The sequence below is a fragment of the Danaus plexippus genome, chromosome 6 (genome assembly GCF_018135715.1).
Source record: "Danaus plexippus chromosome 6, MEX_DaPlex, whole genome shotgun sequence".
Classification (NCBI taxonomy): domain Eukaryota; kingdom Metazoa; phylum Arthropoda; class Insecta; order Lepidoptera; family Nymphalidae; genus Danaus; species Danaus plexippus.
The window spans coordinates 795,096-819,415 of NC_083540.1; the positions used below are offsets into that span (position 1 = coordinate 795,096).

Here is a 24,320-nt window from a genome sequence, read left to right on the forward strand (position 1 = left end):
TCTATGAATGTTGGATTTCTTAATGATGACAGATAAATGAGCATTGAGGTCGTTATATATAGAATTTTGAGATTGTTAGTGCTTGATATATTTGATAAATTTTAAATCAATATAATTCCCGTATGAATTAAAAATTAATTCTAGATCGTTCGTCCTTGAATAGTTTGTCTACGATAATTTAAAACACATTCACTGAACAAAAATTCAAAAAATTAATTAGTAGAAAACACTTAAATATTAATTTGTGTTTGTAAATATTTCTATATGTCCAGGAATCTCCTGAGGTCCACATGTCTTTGCCGCGCGCCCCTGACCCCGCCGCCCTGGCCGCTTACTGGGCGGAGTACGAGGACCTGTGTCGTCAGATCACCACGACTGCCAGCAACGACGATGACGACAACCACTATGAAGGTTCGTACAAACTCCTTGACTGTAAACTGTTGAGATATCATGCAAGGAAATCCATAAAAAGTATTCCATCAAGTTTCAACGAAAGATATTTTTTTAATACAGTTCTTAGAATAACTTACAGGCAAAGATTAAACAATACGATTTGTATTTTTTTTTTTTTTGCAATATATAACGTACTGAAATTAGCCGAGTGTGTATTAAATGTTGAAATACCACTTACGAGTAAATAACGAATCATGTTTCTCGTTTAACTTATTATTAAAGCTCAATTTGATATAAAGGAACAGGCTCTTAATTTTATGTTTTTCCTTAAACTGGGTGCGTTTTGTCATTCACGATCACGATAGATGTCGTAATAGGGTTTTATTTTAACATTCACTTGTCGTCTTACTTGGAAATTTTGCAACATCTTATCTACACGAAATATACACGAAATAAATTTACATCAACGACGACATTAATATAGAAATTAGTCACATTACACTAAATAATTCGACATTAGCTGTATGGGCAAAAATTTTAAATTACATAGTCATGCAGATTAAATAAATCGACATTGGCTGTATGTTAGTTTAGGTTATTCTGTGACAAATGATTACCTATACAGCTCATGCTTGACAAGCAAACAATAATTTGTTTTGTTTTATTTTTGTTGATACAAAAACACAGGCAATGAATAACGCTCATTAAGGTCAAAGGCCGCAATTTAAAATGTACTTGAAGCTGAATATTGACGTAAACTGTCCATTCTGAATATGAAGAAGATAAAAAATTATGGTGTCCCATTTCCTGAACGACCGCATTTTAAACTTGTCTACTTGTTAAGTAAACAGTGCATTTATATAAATGTAATATGTATATATCTATACATTTTTAACCGTCTCGATAAATTAAAACATTCGGCACGTAATGTTTTTCATAAAACTATAGTTCGGATTTAGTCGATTTTTCATTTTTTTTTAAGCATTCTCTACAGAGAAGCTTTTAATTTTAAAATATATTACATTGTTGTAATATGCGGTGAAACTAATTATCAAATATTTTTGAAACCGTTTGTAATTGATCCTTAATTAAAAATAACAACCACAATACTTATCGCTCTCTATTTATCACAACGATTTGGAATCTGGCGCGCGTGAATCGCTTAATGAATCAGTATTGAACTTTCCTGCAACCTTGAGTCTGCATTCCTTAAAGAATAAGGGTGGCCACAGCCGGGGTGATAATGTGTTCCGGGTTCTGGTATTCCTGGAATGCCATACTCGGACGCTGTTCTTCCTTATTACACGCTTCAATTATAAATAATATTATTATGTAGGCTCGAGTGCCTGTAAAAATGCCTTTATGTTAGGCTAGCTTGAGAGTGAGCATTCTAAAAGAAGTGTGAAATTTGTTACCGAAATCGGCGTAATAGCTAAAGACAATCGAAATACCTGGCCGCGTGCCAGCCCTGACGGCGACAGGTTCAGATAACCGGCCATTTGGAAGGAGAGAAGTTTCTCAACGCCCGCTGCTACCTTTCCTTTGATATCCCGCCCACTTGTACTCTCATCGTAACCATTTAAATGTCAGTGGGACGGAATAGTGCCGTTACCCTTCTGTTACTGAGCCGATAAATAATCTTACATTACATTGTTCGATATAAATTATAGTTATAATTATTTTTTACACTTATCTTCTGTTCTGTACACAGGAGTGTGATGTGTGTGTTATAGTGTGATGTAGACAGTGTATCAAATGGTCAGACTAGTGATGCATAAACCGATGTTATTATCGAGACGCTGGTCACTCGACCGAGTCGTCCGCTGCTCCGTTAACGACCGTGTAACGGGACAGCTCTCGTGTGCTCGTCGCGGGGATCCAAGGTTGAATTTTAGGCCTTTCTCTTTCAGCTTTTTGTATAATACTGTATTTATGTATCGGTTAAATCAGTGTTGAGCTAGGCACGAATGAATAGCATACATGACTTAATTTTTATTTTTCTTCTGGTTGCTTTACTAAAAAAAAATAGAATGGTCAGTATATCTTATGTTTAAAAAAAAATCTATTGGATGTAGGTATGTCTCTCATTACATAAAGTGTGATATAAGTCGGGAACTTATTTAAACGTATGAAACAATTAATATATATACACATGTTAATTAAATTAATTAATATTATGTAATTCACTTTCATTTTGTTTTTCATCTCAGATCTGTTTCAGTTTAAACGATTTACACGTCAAATAATATTTTTATAAATATGATAATTGCAAATAATATTCCGTTACGAGAATGCTATGAGGTCGATCATGATTTGAAACAAGTTAGAATAACCGCAAGACAATTAAAACAAATATGCTGGGGATAATGGAGAATATAATGACAGCGTATAGACATTCCTTGTATATATTATATACCAATTAGTTAACTATTATTGTATTAACAATAAACAAAACAACGCGATAGACCAACCTGCGAAACATAGAAGTACACTTAGAACGAGTTCCAACCTAAGAATTAATACTAACAGTTCCCCGTTTTCAGTTATAAAGCTAGCTAAAATCATGTGTGAAGATTTATGAATGATAAATCTGCAGTTAAGTTTGGCGTTACCAACTCAAGATGAAAGGACTAAACACTTAAATATACTAATGAGAATAGGCTATAATCCAAGCGAGTCCATCTGAGTGTTTACCGCGCGTTAGATAAGGGCCCCTTAAGCCTACACCTGGGTCGCAAGTCTCAGGCACTGTTGAAGCTCCTGTCCCTGCAACGCGATGGGCTCGGCATCCGCTCGGTCAATTCATGGAATAATGAAAGTTTTCGTCTTGATGATTTAAACAATAAAAAAGAACGTATTACGTTTAACGAATGCTATTGAATGGAAGTGATCTAATCGAATGATGATTGGAATGTGTCATTGGTTGCGAGATGTAAGTTAGACTGAATTGAAATAAGACTAGTGTTTAAGTTGAGTACCAATTGGGATATGATTGCCAGATATCAATTTTATTATTATCCAAATAGCCTAGTGTCAAAATGTATAGCAAATATCTTATATATGTATATATTTGCTATACATTAACAAAAAGTTTTAACCGTTCAAAATCAATATCATCTCGTAACCGACACGTAATAGGCCCCTCACGTGGCATTTTAAATGGAAAGTACAATAAAAGTAGTAAGAACGGTCCACTTGAAAGAGAAATAACTTATAATAATAACTTTTACAAGTTAATTCTAACACACGTGCTTAGATCGTAATGGTTCTGATAACTTGTTGAGTAACGACAATTCATCGTCCGCTATAGCTAAGAATTAACTCTAGACTGTGTCCCGTGTTATGTAGTGATCCCGCGGAAAATACACGGAGCCCCGGGATATATTGCAGCCTGTGTTTTATTCTGTTTTCTAATTTGTGTTATCATTAAGTTGCAACGAAATTCATTCAGTAGTTTTTGCGTAAAAGACCAACGAACGTACATACATCCTCGCAACCTTCACACTTATGATATTATTTGGATCTAGTGTTAAAGAAAACTTGTAATAAACAAACAGGTTACCACTAATTCACACTGACAAACAAACACGTAATCATCTAATTTGTATGTCATCTCTATTTCGCCATACACTTTATAATTCTCGAAAAATCTTCGATGAAACACCATAGATTTATGTGACGTGCGTTTTGACAGGCTGCTTGAGTAATGTTTGGAGTTGGGCAAAATCTTTCTTCATTGCAGCGGAATATTCAAATAGGCTTGTGAAAAAGAACGTTATACATAATTAATAAGGCGATAATTGATAGACACGAATCGTAATCAGCTGTCCCAGTATCTGCGTAACGTGAATCACGTCGATAAGTATTTAGGCTAATCAACCCTTGTTTAAAAGTCATCAACGTTCTAGGCTACGCGTTTGTATCCTCATAGCGTCGAGCAACGGGGGATCTGGTATGAGTTCGTCACTTTTTGTTACAGGAGCAACGGGTTTTAATTTGTGAGCCGTTCGAATCCCACCGACCTTCATACCGCAAGTCCATTAAAACCTTTTTAGTAGTGCACACAAAAGAGGTTTTAATAGACCAAAGTTTTTGTTATTAACTTAAATTTTTAACAACATAATAGTAAATATTTTAATTGGCTACATATATGTGACTTATAATAGAAACTGCTTCAGCTGGTAGTCGATAAATTTATAGATTATTGTGTTGTCACATTTAATGAATCTGCCGTGAAACCAAAGGGGTTACTGGTTTTAACAATTTAGATGATCGCTCGTGACTTGCAAATGGCTTAACCGATTTCTATAAACGATTTGTCTGATCGTGATAAACAGATACATATAGTTTCAATATCTAAATAAATCACTAATTATTAAACTGAACTTCAAGTCATTACAAGTCATATTGAAATATCAAATAAAATTGTCGAGTTTTTTTTCAGACACAAGCTTGTATAAACATTAGCGGGGTTTGTTTTTTTTTTTAATTATAAAAGCAAACACACAAAAAGGTCGTAATCATATCATGATACCAAAGTACTTATGTAATTCAATTTCCGTCTCGGCTTTCACGTCACTCCGCCGACTGTTCATTATTAAATTACTCATTCCAACTACTATGTAGCAATGATTTTGTATTTCATAGTTCTCTTTACTGTCATCCATAGTCACCGAGTCGCAGTCATCGTAGCAAAAACATTCATATGTCACTAGACATTTATTATAAAGTCATACAAATTTAACAATGCAAAATGTAGGAAAATTGTTAGGAAGGCATGTAAATGACTATAGAGAATGTCCTATTAAGTTTAGTCTTAACTAATGTTCAACACCGTCCAAAACAAGCCGTAGGATGCTTGTCTGAGTAGATTATTTGTTTTAGCTAGCTCTATATGTATATTCTAAGAACTATTTTATAACGGGATTCTTTTGAAAGTAATTACAATATTATCGGGTCCAAATGGAACCGAGCTCTAAAAGCATTTCAATGAGTCCATTAATCCGAATCCATTTGTGACTCCGGAGTCCAGACCCACTCACTGTCACTTCCCTACAAGGCTATGATGTAAGATTTGATTTAATGAAGACATTACCAGCACAGTATAACAACTGATAATTATGTACAGTGAAGATAAAACAGAAATATTCTCTTATTAAAAAAATAATACATCACTATGTGTACTATACATCACTATATCTATATGCAGAGAATACTTAGATTATAGATATCACTTCAACAAACTTTAAAGGACTTCTGAATAAAGTCGTTGCCGGTAAAATAAAAAAAAAATATATAATGTCAAAGTCACAAAATAATTTTTGACAAAACCATCGACCTCGTTATTAATCGTGACATCACCGAAATGCTTCAGGAAGTATCCCCAAGGTTGCTCTGAACAGATTATCTATCACCTCATCACGTAATAAGGTAAAGAGATTAACTTAATTATGCAGTAGACGCGCACAGCTAAGTCATTTGAAAATAACAACTAGGCATTACTTTAAATTTCAATGTATTATTATTTATTATTGTACCTGTAAAAGCGTATTTACAATGTAAATATGTTTGATGAGTTATGAAACTCTCAGGGCTTGTCACATTCATAGTTATTAACCCACACAGCGTTCAATTGGTTTGTGATGTCATTACACATTTCGGTACCGAACGTGTCCTGGGAGACGACCTACTTATATTTGTTTTAATCAGGGCTGGCAATTATTTGTTTTTTTTTTATATATACATTGTTACAAACTTCATATTTTATTTATACTACAATATTAATGGTGTTAATAAAAACATTAAATTAACTCAGAATTTGATTTTCACCGTATGTTTAATTTAAAGACAACTATATATTTCTTTGCCATACAAAAATTAATCCCCGTGACAGTCCGAGACAAAAAAAAATAATAAAATAGATATTTTGTACATTTGATAGGTAAATTTTTAGTATATTTTCAATTCTAGTACAGCCCTAGACAGTTTTACCACCTCCATGCATTTAAAGTAATACAAAGGACCATTTTTATTTCATTTCATACAAGGTTCATATTTGAGTGGCACATTCCTTGTGATATCTTCTTAATTACTTTAATTTTACTTATTGAGTCATGCTCCAAATTCACATTCGTACATTCGAGGTGCCTCAAGTCGAGGCATTGTCATTAAACTCACTTCTTATCTCTGTAACGACTTGCGAAAAATGTTAAATCGATTCTCAATTTATAATAAACATTGCCGAAAACAAATAACCATTAAGGTATCATCAACAAGTCGTTTGTTAAATATTTATCCGAACAATGACATATTATTGTTTATGTAAATAGACAATAGGAAGTGCTTTTGTAACGCACGCCTGACGGTCGCCACGATGGTAATGGTAGCGGCGAGAGTAATCGATTCTCTCCACACAATACCCATTGTCTGACTTATCTTTCTTTGCTTTATCTCTGCTCATTTTTAATCTATATCAATTTGGCGCCAAGCGATTATTTGTTTTACTATCTCTTTTTGTTTTTGTTTATTACTTTAAATGTACAAAACATGTGAACACTAAACAGTTTCTATTGAAAAGTGAATTTAAATTCGAAGCGTAGTGTCATTACTGAAAAACCAGAAGCAATTATGTCTTAAGTCGGCCTTGAACAATACGAGCCAGTCACATATAAACATGGCTGCTAAAGGAAGTTTGACACAGGATGCCGCCATTTTGTAAGTACCGTAAAAAATATGAGACGTATATGTTTATGCAATTAGAAGTCGATTTGGGTACTTTTAACAAAAACTAAAAGTCAATGTTTTATTTATCGAATAATTTACCGACTTCATTTGTACTATTTTTATTTTAAACTTAGTTTATTTTGAATTTACAGTAATTTTAACAATAACTAATACAAGTGTATTTCAATGACAAATCACCTGTATTCTCACGGCCGCTCTAATATCAGCCTCAACTTTCACACGACACATTGTCTTCGAAGTCACAAACAGTCTTTATTTGTGTTATGGTCGCTATCTCCGGTTTTTTTCTAAACTCACCCTCGTCATATTCCATTATTTTTTTATTTCAACCTTATGATACTCAAAACCAACAGATGCAAAAGATTTGATCTTTCTAGATACCTAGATCTCTGCTAGTCGAGAGTCTAATTATTATGTTTTGAACATTAACGCTAGTTTGAACTAATAATAATTAAATTAAATTGACATGCATATAAACCAACGCGGTTCTAGTGTTCGTGAAAATTATCAGACGATAGGTACTTCTGTTTCGTGAGGTCATATCCTTAAATATTACTACATTAAAACACGGGGACACAGAATTATTATAAAACTATTATATATATATAACTTAGTAACGTCATAATGTTAAGCATTGGTTTTGATGGCAGATAACTATCAGTCGTTTTATAAAAATATTAATCACCCTTTTTTGGTGTACATTTAATTATTTATCAAAAATTAATGACTTGTTTATAATTAACTATGTATATGATAACTACTGAGGAACTTGACTTGAGGAACTTAAGTGTTCGTAGTTCAAGTGTACGCTGTAACTTATCACCATTGAAGCTGTCCTTGACTTAAGCTTGTCACGGGAGCTCTCCAGCGAGACTTCACCAAGCCATATCCTAAATGAGGTCCAAGCCACATTCAACGAGAATTCATCTTAGAATTCTCGTCGCCGGTGTCTCCTCCAGACCATTCAGAATAAAACAATACGTAATATATTACATATTCAGCCTCCTATATATAGCTACATAACTGGAACGATAACATTTTTAAACTAGTGTCACTTCACGTTATCTGCTAATGGCTTGTATTATTAACGCATTATAAGTATCAGATAAGGAATATAAACAGTGGATTTTCTCTTAATTAAACTATACAATTACCCTCTTGATACACTTTTATAGCTCATATCTTTACTATCCAAGATTTCAGAAATCAGTGAAAGAAATCGGGTGGAAGAGATGGTATCTATGGTGCTTGTTTTTACCGACATTTAAATATGATGACGTAAGCCAGAGGTTCCAGCGTCTTGTAACAATAGCTCCGTATTGGTTACTGGTCTAGGTTGTTAACCGTCACGGGGTTGAGCTTTCCCACGTGACTTATATCGTGAGAATCGCCTTAAATAATTCTAATGTCCGATATAAAGAGTTACGTGCTATTATCAAAGTGTTTATCAATCAAATGATGATACTGTTGCCGCTTGGGTTCCCTCGCTGGCTAATTATCTCAAGGATTAGATTATATCAAAGAGGCTATATTATGATGACATAACTAAATCTGTCTGACGTCTGTTGTCCAAGAATATATGTTAAGCCGTAGAAAATAAAATCATTTTTAAAAAGTAAATCTAAATATAATAATAATAAATGATTTCGTTTTGTTTTTATTTTATGCCCATAAAGTTTCATAGCTCGCAATAAACTGTCACTGCAATCACGGTTTCTCCGTAAACATAATTTTATCTGATCAATTTATGTACGTATCCCCTTATCTGACATAGCGACGTATCTAGATAGTAAATATTCTGAATAACGCGTAGATCTTCATTAAAGAACATGTTAGAATATTAAATGAAAATAATGTATTATTAAAGTGTACATCGTATATTCCTACAGAGTATTACAGCCTTTATTTTATATATGTGACTGTGATGTTATAAGCGTTATGTTTATATGTGACTAGCTCTTGCCCAGCGATAACAGATTATATTAAAAGTAATGGAAGCAATCGCTCATTTACATACAGCCGATATCGTAAAGGAGTTTCTAATTAAACATATAATGTTATAGCTTACTGTGTGTCAAGGATTTAGAGTGGGTGAAGAGTGTCATAGAGATAATTAGATATATCCCAAGCAGTTTCATTCAATGTTGCGATGTATGTCTGTATGTCAAACGAAACTTGGTGCTTGTCGATGCCCCTCAGGTACTGAATACTTAACACAGTGCCCTCCTTTCACAGACAAAATCTGACCGCCTTACCGGTGTCCTTAGCTGATTGTTTTTAGCATTGCAATCGATTTAAACTGTGTCAGGCTTATTTAAATAATTGTCATAACTACGCTATAAAAAATGGTCATAGGATTAAAGGTAAGTCCACTCAGAATATAGTTCCTCTTAAATATTTTAATCTTAAAATATCCTACTACCTACCATGATACTTACAATAAAATTTTAAAAATTAGAAAAAGTGTTTATTTGGATTTTCGTTCCTTTAGATTTCTTACGATACTACACGTCAAGTTCCTATTTTTCTCTTAATACGACGTAAAAATAGTACATCATTCATGTTTTTAAAAATGCAATTGCTTCCTACGCTTTAAATAAATGTCTTATGACTCCCAAAAGTATAATTGCTCCGACTCCCACACACTTTAACGGTATTAATATAAAGTGATACTAAATATACATTTTATGAACTGTCAATGTAATAATAAACAAGGTACGTCAATGGGAGAAAAACAAATTATAAAAAAGCTGAAAACGCGTCAATAGACACAATACTTAAATATATCTATATTTTTAGATTGTATAATATATAAATATTCCTCACTAAACTCAAAAATGATTAAACGATGTACTTGGTTTTTCGTTTGTTGCAAATTTAAAAAAGTTATAAAATCTTAAAAAAAAAAGATTATCTGATTTAGTTCGAACTTTAAAATTCCCAGCGTGTTCAAGTTACATTTAACGTTCATTAATTCATTATATGTAATTATTTTTTCAATTTTGCGTCCTAAAATTCGTAGGATAATTAAGGAACAACAAAAAAATATTTTTATCTTAGTGTTTATTATTAATAATTATAGATTTTTGAATTGTAAGTAGGATTTAGTCAGTAAGTATTGAACAATAGACTGAAGCTAATGGTATTATTCAATAGTTTCATACAACTAGTTAACATCACAGTTAAGTAATTAGTTAATATGTTTGTTTGTCGCCGGATCAAGATGTCCTCCTGTATTGTAATTGGCATCTACACGGTCAGTCTATTTCTACCATCGAGTGCGTCCGCTGCCTATCGGTTACAATTGTTTTAACGTATATATTGCAATTAATCAGTTGATATAAAGTTTACGGAATGGTCGTGATATTGAAGTACGGGACCGCTGAATACGTTAACTTCTTCCATTGCGGTAAGTTGATTGACACTAAGTAATTCCGATCCGATACAAAATGCATCCGAACCGATTTATTAAGACCGACTGTGTTTAAAACACCACAAAAATTTTATAGACTTTGCTCCTAAATTAATGACGAGTCGGGAAACGTCATTCGACGAGCTGTGCGACACAAAATTAACTCGTCTAGACTTTACGCTTGTCTATACATAATATATGTTGACATGTAAATTGTTTTTGATGTGATTCTCCTTCTATTTATGTGTCACTTACTAACGTTCTCACTCTTTCTTTATTCGTCGTATATGATATGGATATTATGATATCAAAGGTTTCCGCGTGTACTCATTTAAATGTAACTAAGTTTGTCGGTTACTACTCGTTGTTTATTATATTCTAACTACATGATCCCTTTCATCTCGTCTGCCCGTGATCAAAGTTGATCAAATTGCTGCAAAGTAACCGAAAGGTCGGGATTGTGTAGTTATAAAATAATTAAAAATACGTAGAGTCTAAAAAATGTGGTTTATTTTTTTCAACAATGAACATTGTAAATTTAATGAGAGGTTCTCAAAAATGTTTGGATGGAATTCATGAATGGTATTTCATGAATGGTTCGTTCACCCCGCTCCAGCTACTGCAGGTCAATAAGGAAATTCGGTGCAGTCTATTAATATGAACCATATTAAACCGTACGGGGATCTTCGGTGCTCACGCAGTCAGAGACGCGCCGCGGCTACCGATACATTGCCATCCTTAATTCCATCAAAACTCATCACTAGTGTATAAAAAAAAAATATCGCAATTTGTGTCATTTTTGCGTAATCGATGCCAACTCACTGTATCGTAGGTTCCCACGCGTCACCCATTTCACGTACTCGAAATGAAATCAGACGAGTTGTTTATGTGGATCGATTCATTACAAAGGATCTGAATAGATGGCTTTTACGACCGGAATTAATCGTATCGGGTGACAATTGTGTAAATGTGTGTTATGGGAGCATTATGTCGATTTCACGCCAAATACGTTATCGGTGAGTGAAGCATTGTTTTTACGTCGACAATGAAAGTTTGTCTATAGTCACTGTGAGCATCCGACGACCAGCAGATACGACTCCTTGTATTATGTGACGAATCGATTCGTTTTAGGTCATTCAGATTTCATTGTGTCCGTATAAACGCTGTTTTACGAATACAACTTCGTTATGTTATAATTCTAAAACGAATCGTATAGTTCGCATATTTTATCATTGTCGTTAGGTATACATAATTTAAAGATATTTAAGTGTTTGTAATAAAACAAAGTCATTAGCTACACATGTTTAAAATAACACATTTTGGGAATTCATTTTACAATTTAGTGATGTGTTCAAAAACCGTAATCCTAGGCTAAAGTTTTTAACTTTTAAGATATTGTATCTTTAACATAAAATCTCAGCATCGGATATGTTTTGGGCGATTTAATGATTTTCTTCGTAGCTTACAATATTATTAATACCATCGCTGATAGTTTTCACTGCACTAGTTCACTCATTCGGATATCTGTCTATAAATAGGAGAGCGTCGACCAAACAAATAACATCCTGGCGACTAAAATAAACCACTTCGCTCTCTAAACTGATGTGGTGACCATAAAAAGAGTTCCCTTCTTCGTATTATAACTACTTATTTTAACTTTTACATTGATATTAAAGATATTCTGAAGCAACCGTCTACGTCTCAATATATAGCAATTATTCTTTTTGCTTTTGCTGTCTTTTTAATATTACGTTTAAGTTACTTCATTCAGAAACACGATATTACTAAACTGAATTACTAAACTGTTAGCGAAAGGCTTCACCTATATACAGGGGTGCTCCAACCCGTTTGCAGTAGAGTAAAGTTGATACCTGTGTCTCGGCTGGAAAGAGTAAAGAGGAATTAACATATTGATCACACGCTAAACTCTGCTTTCCCTATATAAGCACGGAAAGTCCTCAACTGATATCAGGATATAGAAATCAATAACTAAACTAAAACAATTCAATACACGAGATATCCTAAATCTCTAAACAACTAATAGAATCTGTTCCACGTACTTAGCCAACCCGAAACTAGCCTTACTTGAAATAAAGCATAAACATATGCCATTATTTAAAATGCATCTTCACGAGAGATTCAATATATACATAAAATAAATACAATAATACAACACGACTGGTTAGCACGCGAGGCGTTAACCGCCGAGTGCTGACTCACAAGATATTTGTGAGTTACAGCGGCTTAAGGATGTTTAAAATGTGCTTTTGTTCGATTAAACTGAGTTTATATGAACGGAGGAGCACTTCGCTGCTCATCAATATCTTTATAATGGCGTTTACTATAAGTTATCTATAATAATATAATGTTCAATTGACCAATTGCAATGAGATTATCATGTAGATGCTACTGTCAGTAAATCGAATCATATGTGACGATATCATCCACTCATAATGAGATCTAAGACTTTCGCGAGTTTTATTCATTTAAATGAAACTAATATATTTCAGATATACTACGCGGATTTTATTATTTTAAAACTACATAATCCCGACGTTTCGGTAACTTTTCAGCAACCGTGATCACGGGCAGACGAGATGTCATGACATGACGGGATTATGTAGTTTTAAAATAATAAAATCCGCGTAGTATATCCGAAAATATATTAGTTTCATTTAAATCATCCACTCATACTAAGATAATCACAGTCGAACGAGGTACCAAAAAATAACCCCTTTTTAATATCGAAAATCTTGCTAAAACTCTACCAAATTGAATTAATATACATATAAATAATGTACACGCTCTCAACGCTCTCAAATCTCCATATCTTCAATTTGCTGTTTATTCGCCATACGTATGTAAGGATCGCATCAGAGCCACTACAAGTTCTTTAACCTTATAAGTTTTTACGTCGGCTTCTTTGTAACACTCGAATTCTGTAGCAAAAACTATATTACTCAAACTATATATGGTGTCCGTTTTTTATCACGCCAGATGAATTATAGCAAATTACATTTCGGTATTATATTCATTTAAAATTAAATACGTTATTTTCAATATACAAAATTGTTTTTATCTTTTTTTTTTATATCAATGTTAACGAATACTCGACTCGATAATAATGAGTTATTTGGAAAAATATACGTCGTATTAAATGGAAATAAGACCAATGAATGAAGTATAAATTTGACACTATGGAACTTATATTCCAAACGACCTGGATGGACAAATTTTTAAACATATAAAAATATGTTAATTCGTCTCTATCTAAACCGCGGTACACGTTCTGTGAAATACAAAAAATATCTCTCAAGACTTTGTAAAAAATATATTGAATATATCATAAAGAGAATGAAGTTTTTTTTTAATTTGTTTTTTACTCGGAGATCATTAATCGCCATATTGAAATCATGACTTCCGTTGTAATATTGCGTTATAAACATATAATTGATATACATCTACATTACATGACTCACGTCCTGAAGCCTGTGAATGTAATCAAACTATGGAAAAATAAAATTTTACAAGTTTCGCTTAAATGACGATCATTCGACAGAGGGCGAATTAGAGACTGAATGGCTCCAATCAGCTGGGCTGGCGTCCCTGGCGGCGCCCTTCCAGGCCGGGCTGGAGGTGTCCGAGGCTCAGCTCGGAGAGGCCGTCCGACCCCTGCCGAGGGAACAGGCGGCGGCGGTGAGGCGAAGAGTGAGGAGGCTCAATAGAACAGTCAGACGAAGACGGGCTGCCTCTCGAGCCAAGAAACCGGATATACGAGATGTCTTCAGAGACTTGGAGGTGAGTCTAAGTTATTTAATAAGGAACCATAAAACATATCAATTATACTTAAAGCATCTAAAAGCTAAGTTATTCCTCTTCCAGTTTATTATAATAAAATAATACCTACATTTAAATCGGAACTATGGCATTATATGCTTGTTTTAATATCATATACGGGTTAATAATATTACTATTCAATTAAAAAGAATCATTTATTATTCAATAAAAGTATATTACAAAATTATTTATTTTCTTAAGGAAACAGTAAAAATAGATTAAATTCTCAGAAGCTCAGAATTATATAAAAATTAATTGTTAAATTTCTAAGGAAAATTGAAAGACATACGAGTATGTATGATGGATATTTACATCAAAATATTCATTAGAAAGACTATATTTTCTCTCGAAATACAAAAAAAAAAACATTTAAGAACAAAAAGAGAACGATTAATAAAACTTATTATTCATAATAATTAATTCCTTTAAGTAATAATCTCTATAAAGTCACATCCGGTAGTATGCTGAGTATCAATGAGATATTTGAAACTCGTTCTGTATGTCAAGTTTGAAGTTTATTTATTCTGCGCGCACCGTTAGCCTCCACAGATAAACAAGTTTTGTAGTTTTGATTTCTAACTTTTTTTTCTTGACATCGGACTTGTGCTAAGGACAACCTTGAGATGCCAGTGCTTATTACTTCAATTATCCTTCACCGTTACTCAGAGCGTATATTATATTATAATGAATTAATGATAAAATTGATATATTCATAGGATAACGGGAAACAACTCAACTTTCGTTTTTAATTATTATTAATATTAATTCTTAATCAATGATCTTCTTATCATATATTTAGTTTTTTTTAATATTATTTAAGAGAAAACATGATTCTCTTAAAGTTCAAGGTACTCCGTGTCAAGCTTTCGAGTGCTTTAATCAATTTTCGTGCATTCACTTTCCTATGACCGCATCACTTAAACGCTGGTTCATTAGCTACAAGCGATGGAGTGCGGCCTGTCCCCTAACACGCGGACGCTCTTTATTTATGATTTGTTAAAATAAAAATTTAAAAAATATATTGTATGTATATAACCATCGTGATTTCTAGTTCTAGATAATATCAAGCAATTTATCCCGGTTGATTTTTAAGCGACGATTTAACAAAAAATATACCATTCTACTTAACCAGACAGACACATTTAACAATATAGATACACATGTTAGTGTGATTGTGTTAATGTGGAAAAATCAGTGCGACGACTAAGCTATCATGATCAATGACATTCTTACATTGGGGTTACTAAACCACATCACTGACACGAAGTTCTTAATGCGATGGTTTTCATTTGTTATTTTAATGTTACAATAGATTTTATTGTACATTAAACATGACGGAACAACGAACCACTTTAATACATTATAAACGTATTGCTAATACCGAAACAGTGCAACACGATTACAAGCTTCCGAGAAACTGTTAACACTTAGAAAATATCTGTCCGACGACGAGACATTAGGGATAGGTGATAAGAATAAACTCGTTAGATAAATGTGCAATTAGGTACAACTTAAAAAAATAAATAGTTACAAAATGGCGCCCAAACTTAAACGTCGTACGTCGTATGCTTAGATTCTGTTAGTGTTTTGAGAGAACAATTTTAATATAAAATATGTATAAAGTATAACATGCATCGTTCGTTAATACGAGGCGATTCGAAGCGGACGTGCCCGCGTAAATTGGCCAGCGTCCGGTAAATTTCAAAAGAGAAGCTGTTTTGGTTCAGTTTGTGGTGTGATATCGCTGGTGAAGTGACGGCTCACGGGCTCCAGGCCAGGGAACCACGACCATGATCTGTGACGCTGTCAGGAATAAGCTGTACGAGAAAATGGTCAACTGCAAGAGATTGGCCTTGTTGAGATCCTATCTCGACGCTTTGGTAATTTGTAGATGTGATTAATTATAGGAAAAAAGTTATTTTATTGCGGTCATATTTTAGAAAAACCACAAATTATTAATTAAATTCATCAATTTGTAACAATAAAATATCACATTTTAATGTGTTAAAAAGATCTTAAACGTGTAGATACTATTGCATACTTAAAATCATTAAAAACGCGGCCTTATTGTTATTTTTATACCTCACATTTCTATTTTTATATGTGCTTTTTTCAGTCGAGCGTAAATTAGAAGAATTTTGGGCGCTAGTAAATTTTATTTCTCTAATTAATAATCTAAAAATAATATAATTATCTTTCTATAGAATGTCAGCCGATCATAAACACCTTGAACTAAAATATTATCTGCGGGATCCTTCCTACGCGGTTTTCTACACACCTTTAACCAATTCACCTTATAATGTATTGGCAAAAAAAAAAATAGTTCAAGCAAAACAGTTACCACATTTAATAAACGAAACTTCAAGGAGACGAAGCGTGGCACGCGATGCTGTGTTGAAATGTGTTCGTGATAATTATTACGCTCTTGAATTAATATATGAAAAAGGACAAACGGTTCAGTTTTCGCTTATTAATAATTGTTTTAATGGTGCAGTCCGGTTGTATGTAATCTTGATCTCAATTGGCGACAACGAATCAACGATCACTATATTTGCAATCAAATAAATTGACAGAAGCTCTTAGATCGTCATATGAGAAATAAACAATGTCTGTGGAGAATAAATAACTATGATATAAAAATATTTATATAAAAAGTAAAATAATTTAAAATTTAAAATACAATTCAAAGCAGAAACATCATTATTCATATTCAATATTTTTTAAATAAATAAAAAAGGCTGAAGTATTATATTTAAATAACAAAAATACCATAGTTTAAACAATTATATCCAGAGATTATTAAAATATTTATTATCTGTAGTGACTAGTGTGATGCGCGGGTCATGAACTGTATGTTGATGAACCACTACTTATTTAATATATAACTTCCCTTTCCGGCCGCCAATTATAAATACAATTTAACTATTTATAGCTATGTTTAAATAATGTTATAATAATACTACTTGATTTATATTATAATAAAATACTTAATAAAATCTAGTACATTGGTAGATAGGATCCGGGAAAAGGAGCCAAACAAACAAGGAACCAAAAACTGTTAATTAAAAATAAATATAAACATGTTTATAGGAATTACATGTTCTATTGTAATAGTTGTATTTTATTAAGGAGTTGCATAAAACGTTAACCATAGACTCGTTACGAAATACCTCCCTAACCTTTTGTCTAATTTATATTCCTTGATCCTCTCGACTGGAACAGCCAGGAGGTGAACGACTCCCGGTTCAAGGAAGAGAAGTCTTTAAAACAAATCATGAACCTACGTGGAAGTGCAGCCGCGGGACGTGATCCAACAGTCATTTGAACGCACTCTCAAATTAATTCCATCCATCATCTATATCGCGGATGCATAGTAAATGTAGCTATCGAACACTACATACAAGCGTTTCCCTTTTCTCATTCAATAACCTACCTTAATACTATGATGTGACGATATTTACGAATGAAAAAACTCTTAACTGTAAACTGTATCGTGACGACGACAACTTGGACTAAACATACTGATACATTTTTACTGATTTATGTGACGTTATATATACATTGAATATGAAAGATGTCCGAAACAAGTTTTGCATTGCCTACCTTAAATCTCTAAATAAATCTGCTCAGTACAGAGGTAACATAACTTTGTCATTAAAGTTTTAAATCTGCGGCGTTAAACGCTAGCTTTCATTTCTTATATAACGCAATGACACACACCAAAATAATAAAACGTAATGCTTAAGAAATTTCACTTCCCATTAGATAAAACAATCGCATCCCTTCGTTTGGCTTCAATTACGACATGTTCATGCATCTGACTTCTCACGGGCGATTTCTATTACACAAAAACTACGTCGTTAAGAAACAATTAGCTCGCGTCTATTGTGACGAATTCATTATTGTTTATTTTGAAAAATTAATATCTGCGTGAACAGTCAGCAGCGGGTCAGGAGCGAACGACGCGCTGACTGGATACATGTTCGGTTGTATTCTAATCACATTACTATTTAGATGATAAAAACTTTGTGTTCCTTTTCAGAACTCTAGTGGTAGCGAGCCTCGTTCCCGTAGTGCCACCCCCGATTCTCTGGACTCGCTGCCCAGCGGTGGGTCCGGCTCACCCCCCACTGAGTGGGCAGACACCGCCACGCCTCCAGATTTCGTGTAGGTTGACTTACTTGAGACCTTATTGATAATTTTGTCAACTAGTTAGTAGATAGTGAGATTATGGGAAACTATAAAGCAATCAGTTGATAAAGGAATATCTGATTCCAGCGACAGTTACCCAGTGGGAACCCACGCTCCCCTGGCCCGCACGCCTTCAGCCCCGGCCCGTAGAATCCGCGTTTCTCCTCCTGGACCTAACGCTCACTCCCCGCCCAGACCATGCCACGAGCTGTTCAAACCCAATGACCTGCACTGGGCCGACATAGCATCTAATACTGGTGAGCGCATTCATGGTATATTTTATACATTCCGTCGCTTGAAGTAGTCACGTAAATTTCACTTAAGATATAATTCATCCAAGATGCTTCCCATGATCCTATATCTATACCTTATGTTACAGAAGGTATCGAGCTTCTGGGATACCAGAGATATGGAACCGTCCAAGGTCCCAGGATTGGCAAGGAACGTATCAATGGCACCATACTGAAGAGCAACGATCCTTTCATGTAAGTTCTCTGCCAGAGCAAGTGACTCTCGATACCGCTCTCGCTTCATGTTTCCTCGCAGTTCCATCAGGTTTCTATGATTCTTCAAGTCAAACTGTCGTTGTTTTAGAAAACATACGGCCGTGTCTCGGACCAAGAGTGCTGCGAGCGCTCAGCAGCCGCTCAGCTTCGAACATAAGTTCAATCTGGACCGACAGATGCTGGACCACGAGGAGGTCAGCTTGATTCATATTTATCTCCAAACATAAAAACTGATCTAAGTTTCTGAATTTCTGACAGGCTTAATGAACATATAAAAGGAACTATTATTCTAAGCCATCGCTGTATATCGACCGATTCTGACATTTTATAATCATTTTTGGTCTATTTGATACAATAAAAAATTAAAATGATATCTGATATAGGTATGAAATGTCAACTTCTTTCAGTATTTTTTCATTAAACTGCAATAGTTTTTGTGTGAAAAATTAATTCACACATTTATATATAGGAGTGGCCGGAAGTGGACAGCACAGTCGACATAGAGACGGTCTCCGAGCCTCAGTTGAAGAAGCTGCAGCCGCTGCTGTGGCTGGAGCTGACCGCATTGTTCGACCGGTACTCGCTGCCCTTCCACAAGAGGAAGCCGCCCAAGAAGAAGAGGAAAGAAGGTACGTTGTTGAGTGTTGTTGTTGTTGTTGAGGGAGCAATGTAGTTGTAGCTCTCACTAAAATCAGGAAGATCTGATGAGGAAAACAAAATAATATGAAGAGAATATCAAAAATTGTATATTAATTCTAATAATTTCAAACATTTATATAAACATTTTATCTTCCGTGATTGCTGAAAACACTTGTTATACGTAATGAGCGCACGCGTCACGAACAATATGTATGTTATCCAGAAGGAGCCGTGTTCGGCGTGTCCCTGGAGACGTTACTGAGGAAGGATATGTTATTGTGGGAGGAGACGTGGAGCTCCGTGCCGGCCGTGCTGAGGGCGCTCGCCTCCGCGCTCAGGGACCGCGCCGCACAATCCGGCCTGCTCAGGGTCCCCGGCAACAAGCACAAGGTACCAGGACCGACTCAGGGAGATTCGAGCCCTGATAGGGTTGAAATCCATTGTATTACTTAGTGAACTGAATAGTAGCTAAGGTGCACGGCAGCAGCTAGGAAGCTGTATTGTTTTTGGCCGTTGTTATATGAGTCAGTAGCTATTCATGTTCGTCACAAGTTTCACTGTAGTCCTCCGTGCTCAGATCGAGGCGCTCTGTCAACTGATCGAGCGTCAGTGGTACGAGGACCGCTCGTCCGTGGAGTCAGCTCTCCACCGCGCCACGGGTCACGACCTCGCCGCCGTCTTCAAGCGTCTCCTGCGCTCCCTGCCCCAGCCGCCGCTCACACAGGAGCTCATGAGACTCTTCTACCAGACATACAGTGAGTTGACAACTAATAAGCATTCCATGTTGGGAAATATATTTTGATATTCCAACTAATATCCTGTTGTTGAGTAGAAACCTCCTGACTTCAGTCTAAAATTATACGACTTTTTTTTTGTATCAGTAAAGCTTCACTTCAGCAATTAAGAAAAATAGAAGTGTTTCAGCTAACAGCTTCACCAGAATCATAGAAATATGTTCTGCAACATGATAGTTGACATTTGGACATCACATTTATCCGCAGCACTGTCGGGCGCCAGTCAAGGCCGCGCGCTGAACCTCCTCGTGCTGCTGCTGCCGGCCGAGCAGCGCGCCACACTCCGCGAGGTGCTGCGCCTGGTGCGGGAGATCGCCGCCATGGCCGACACCAACAAGATGAACGAACACAACGTAGCCATGATCATAGCGCCCGCCCTGTTCCCGCCCAGGTGAGACTCCCGGCCAACTCGATAATCATAAATATAATGACTCTTCAGGTCAGGAAGGAAGCAGCCATTTAAATCCGCAACGGAACCTGAACCCTTTAAAAGACCCTGATACATCTTGTATCTGTCTAATCCGGTTCTACTTCATGTACTCGTACATATAAAACTTCCACACGTCTCTCCGTGCTATGTTCTCGTGGGAGCATTTAAATTACTTTTTATTTTAATTTACTAACAATATTATTTTAACCGACGCTCTCTTAATCGCTTTGTCTGCCGACTAAGTAATATGTGTATTGGTTTCAGTCTCCTCATCAAGCAATCGGACAGCCTGGAGACTCAGCTGGCGACGGCGGCCAACAGTGTCCACGTGACGGAGGCTCTGATGCGATGGTGCGACCGTCTGTGGTGCGTACCTCCTTCACTGCTGGCAGCCTCACACCGCAAACCTGGACCCCACAGGAGGAACAATCACACTTGAATCGCAGGTCGACCGTGTGTGGTCTCTCCCAAGCGAAGATTCCCGAGATTCCGAGGGACAGTACGGTGCTGAGCTATCGTGTGTTCGAGTGCTGTGTTAGAATCCATAAGTGACGGTTATTGTAAATTCATATGCATATACTCTGTGTTAATTTGACAGTTAACGCATTTAGTATGGTATAAACAATGTGAATGAGATGCCAAATATTCATTATATCGAGTTGTACTTAGTTGTATTTAGTGATTTCTATTCCAGTTGTTTCCGAGGCTGCTGTATTCTTGTTATATTCGAGGCGTAGTGCCATCGTGTCCGGTTCGGTCGAGTTACCATTCGCGTTCGCTACACTATGGTTGTTGTATTGGTGCCTTATGTATGATATTTAAATGTAAATAGTTTACTGTTACGTCTTACCGATATACGAGACGAGCGAAGACTGACTTGGTGTATTATCTATTCAAATGTATGTTATTATTTTATAAATGTATTTACTTCACAAATAAAAAAAAAACGTTATTCAAATGGCCTTATCATTTTATACCTCCTAGCGAATAACAACCGCTTCTACTGCAAAGATTAAATCGAAGAAATCGATTGATAAACTTTATTGATTTACTAAACTAATCAAGTGTCATAGTTGATGTAAGCATCTAAACACACCGAGTCAATCCCTCTAGCAACAATGACAGACACTGTTTTATTTTGGCGCCAAATTAAGTTTATAATAAATGAAACATAATATTTAGTCTGTGAAAATGTATTTATTGTAGACCTTCATAATCTTTGAAAGGTTTAAAAATAAAAATTCTATTTGAATAAAAGGGATTTAATTGTGTAAATGTTGAAAGGTAGAAAACAAGAATTTTAAAGATTTGTATTAGTATAATGTAAACTTTAAACGAGGAATTCTTATCTTAGCTTGACTTAAGACTTCTGCTGTCGCTTCTGTTTGAAGAGGCTGGTGGGTCTCGCACTGGCAGTTACATTTTCTGGAGATGCAGATTTTTCAACAACATCCCTCACAACTATTTCTTGTCTCTCCGTATCGGTAATAGCATTCTTATTCACTGCTTGCGGCGCTTCCATTTCCTTTGTTACGTTGGCTGATTTATCCAAATATTTAGATTTTCTTAATATGGATGTTGTTCCATTATTAAATAGGTTTGCATACGCTACATAAATATCCCTCGGCTTCATGATACCCTTTTCTGGATCATACGGTGTCATATCTGGTTCCACATCCGTATGTGTGAACGTTAATTCCAATGTCTCACCATCATCTTCGTCAGCGAAGGCCACACTTTTACTCGACTTGGAAGTGTCACTTCTTGATGAATCTTCATCTTCAGCAGTTTCTAATATATCATCTATTCTACAAATTTGAACACAAAAATTTTTATATAAATCAGTAACATGATAACAATATTATTATTATGATAAAAAAAATATGGTTTCATTATTTCTAGAACTGATATCAAGATAAGTGAATGGCGCCATGGCATAAATAATATTTAAAAAATAATATCTGATTGTAGCAATAACATACAAAAATACATAATCACCTATCCATTTCATCCTCCAGGTCATCCAGGAGTTCAATTTCATCTAATCTGGACAACAATTCACTCTCTGTAGTAGTTTCCGGCCGTTCCCTACTCTTGAGTTCGGTCAGTTTAGTCGAAAGCATTTCCTGTCTGTTGAGAACTTGCTGTAATAAATCTGTCTTTGAAGTTTGCTTTGGAACATTGTGCGTTATTCTTGAGACTATCTCTGTAGCTTCATCAGCTCTGACATCTTTAACATCAGATTCTTTGATGACACAAGAATCAAAGTTTGATTCATAACTATTGGTTTCCTCTACAGTATCTGAGTTTTGCATTTCATTTTGCATTTCCTCCTGTAACTCCAACTCCTCCAACCTCATCCACAGTTCTTCGTCGGAGATGTCTTTACTTATGTTTTCTTTCTTCTTATCGTCACTCTGATGATATCGTTTCAGTCTCTCTCTGTGCTGCTCCCTCCACGCTTTATCTTCCTCTTCAGTACAAACTTCAATAATGTCCTGACCAGTATTACCATATACATTTTGTTTTCCAAAAGATAGTTGATTTTCAAGATATTCTTTCTCTTTATTATATTCTTCAAGTTTTGATTTTGCATCTAAAAGTATATTATAAAGCAAAATAAATGTTATGATATTATAATGATAATAAAAAATGATTAACATACCTTTAATTCTGTGCTGCCTCAGTACCTCAGCCTGTTTAATAGAACATTTAGCAAAATAATCCGCGCCTAAGGCTACGGTCACTTCATTTGTGTGTTTTAATGCTCCCCTAAATAATATTTTATTTCCAATAGGTACTAATATTGGTACTGACAACTTATCAGAATAGATTTCAAAGTTGAGAGTGTTTAGATTTTGTAAATATTCTTCCCAGAATTTAATATTTTTTTCGTTTTCATGTAAACTCTGTAAGACATTGCATTATGTTTATTCATATTAGCATTATAAAAACATCTTAGATTACAATGAAATATTTAAGACTTACTTTCTGATAGATATCACTAAGGAAATTCATAATAACAATTTAAATCACAAAAAAAAATTCAAAACACAGTCTTAAAAGTTAGAAATAATAGTGAAAATTGACAACTGCAAAATTTCAATTCAAATATCAGTCCTATTTGACACATAAAACTCACGTTGAAAAATTATAATTTATTTAGTGATGATGCCCGAAATATAAAATCTTAAGCAATACAATGCAATAACAATATCAAACGCCATTATTGATTTTAAAGAAAATGTTTATTATTATATAATAAATATTATAGCAATGAATGCAAGCCTTAATTTTTAAATTACTTAAATTGACTAATCAATACTTTTATTCCTAAACGCTACATTAGCTGTCAAATTCCGTGTTTTCAGTTT

At 34.8% G+C, this 24,320-nt stretch overlaps 2 protein-coding genes across 4 annotated transcripts in view; one reads left to right on the plus strand and one right to left on the minus strand.

Annotated features, from left to right (window-relative positions):
- The window catches only part of LOC116778140 (rho GTPase-activating protein conundrum), a 29,480-nt gene extending 7,576 nt beyond the window's left edge, over nucleotides 1–21,904 (plus strand). Inside the window, exons 2-12 of one of the 3 annotated variants that reach the window (XM_061529630.1) lie at nucleotides 273–411; nucleotides 14,109–14,347; nucleotides 18,429–18,553; nucleotides 18,665–18,834; nucleotides 18,957–19,062; nucleotides 19,172–19,277; nucleotides 19,553–19,712; nucleotides 19,946–20,112; nucleotides 20,300–20,477; nucleotides 20,724–20,907; nucleotides 21,211–21,904. In XM_061529630.1, the coding sequence (XP_061385614.1) occupies nucleotides 273–411; nucleotides 14,109–14,347; nucleotides 18,429–18,553; nucleotides 18,665–18,834; nucleotides 18,957–19,062; nucleotides 19,172–19,277; nucleotides 19,553–19,712; nucleotides 19,946–20,112; nucleotides 20,300–20,477; nucleotides 20,724–20,907; nucleotides 21,211–21,385 (1,749 nt within the window). In that variant the 3' untranslated portion in view covers nucleotides 21,386–21,904. Of the gene's footprint in view, nucleotides 1–272; nucleotides 412–10,466; nucleotides 10,547–11,254; nucleotides 11,566–14,108; nucleotides 14,348–18,428; nucleotides 18,554–18,664; nucleotides 18,835–18,956; nucleotides 19,063–19,171; nucleotides 19,278–19,552; nucleotides 19,713–19,945; nucleotides 20,113–20,299; nucleotides 20,478–20,723; nucleotides 20,908–21,210 lie in introns of those variants that run through there. The other 2 variants (XM_061529631.1, XM_061529632.1) reach the window with 2 other exon arrangements.
- A 219-nt stretch (nucleotides 21,905–22,123) lies between these two features.
- On the minus strand, nucleotides 22,124–24,058 carry LOC116779129 (unconventional prefoldin RPB5 interactor 1). Its single transcript, XM_032673307.2, has 4 exons — nucleotides 23,935–24,058; nucleotides 23,612–23,855; nucleotides 22,945–23,542; nucleotides 22,124–22,754 (listed from the first exon to the last, which is right to left on the minus strand). The coding sequence occupies exons 1-4, from the start codon at nucleotides 23,962–23,964 to the stop codon at nucleotides 22,307–22,309; spliced, it is 1,320 nt and encodes a 439-aa protein (XP_032529198.2). The 5' UTR covers nucleotides 23,965–24,058; the 3' UTR covers nucleotides 22,124–22,306.
- Between the last annotated feature and the right edge of the window lie 262 nt (nucleotides 24,059–24,320).

Excerpts from the sequence above, each read along its gene's own strand:
- LOC116779129 (XM_032673307.2), bottom strand. The coding sequence starts at position 23,964 with ATGAATTTCCTTAGTGATATCTATCAGAAA. Across the intron at positions 23,856-23,934 it reads TTAGTGATATCTATCAGAAA|AGTTTACATGAAAACGAAAA; the intron begins GTAAGTCTTAAA and ends AATGTCTTACAG. Across the intron at positions 22,755-22,944 it reads CTGGAGGATGAAATGGATAG|AATAGATGATATATTAGAAA; the intron begins GTGATTATGTAT and ends TCAAATTTGTAG.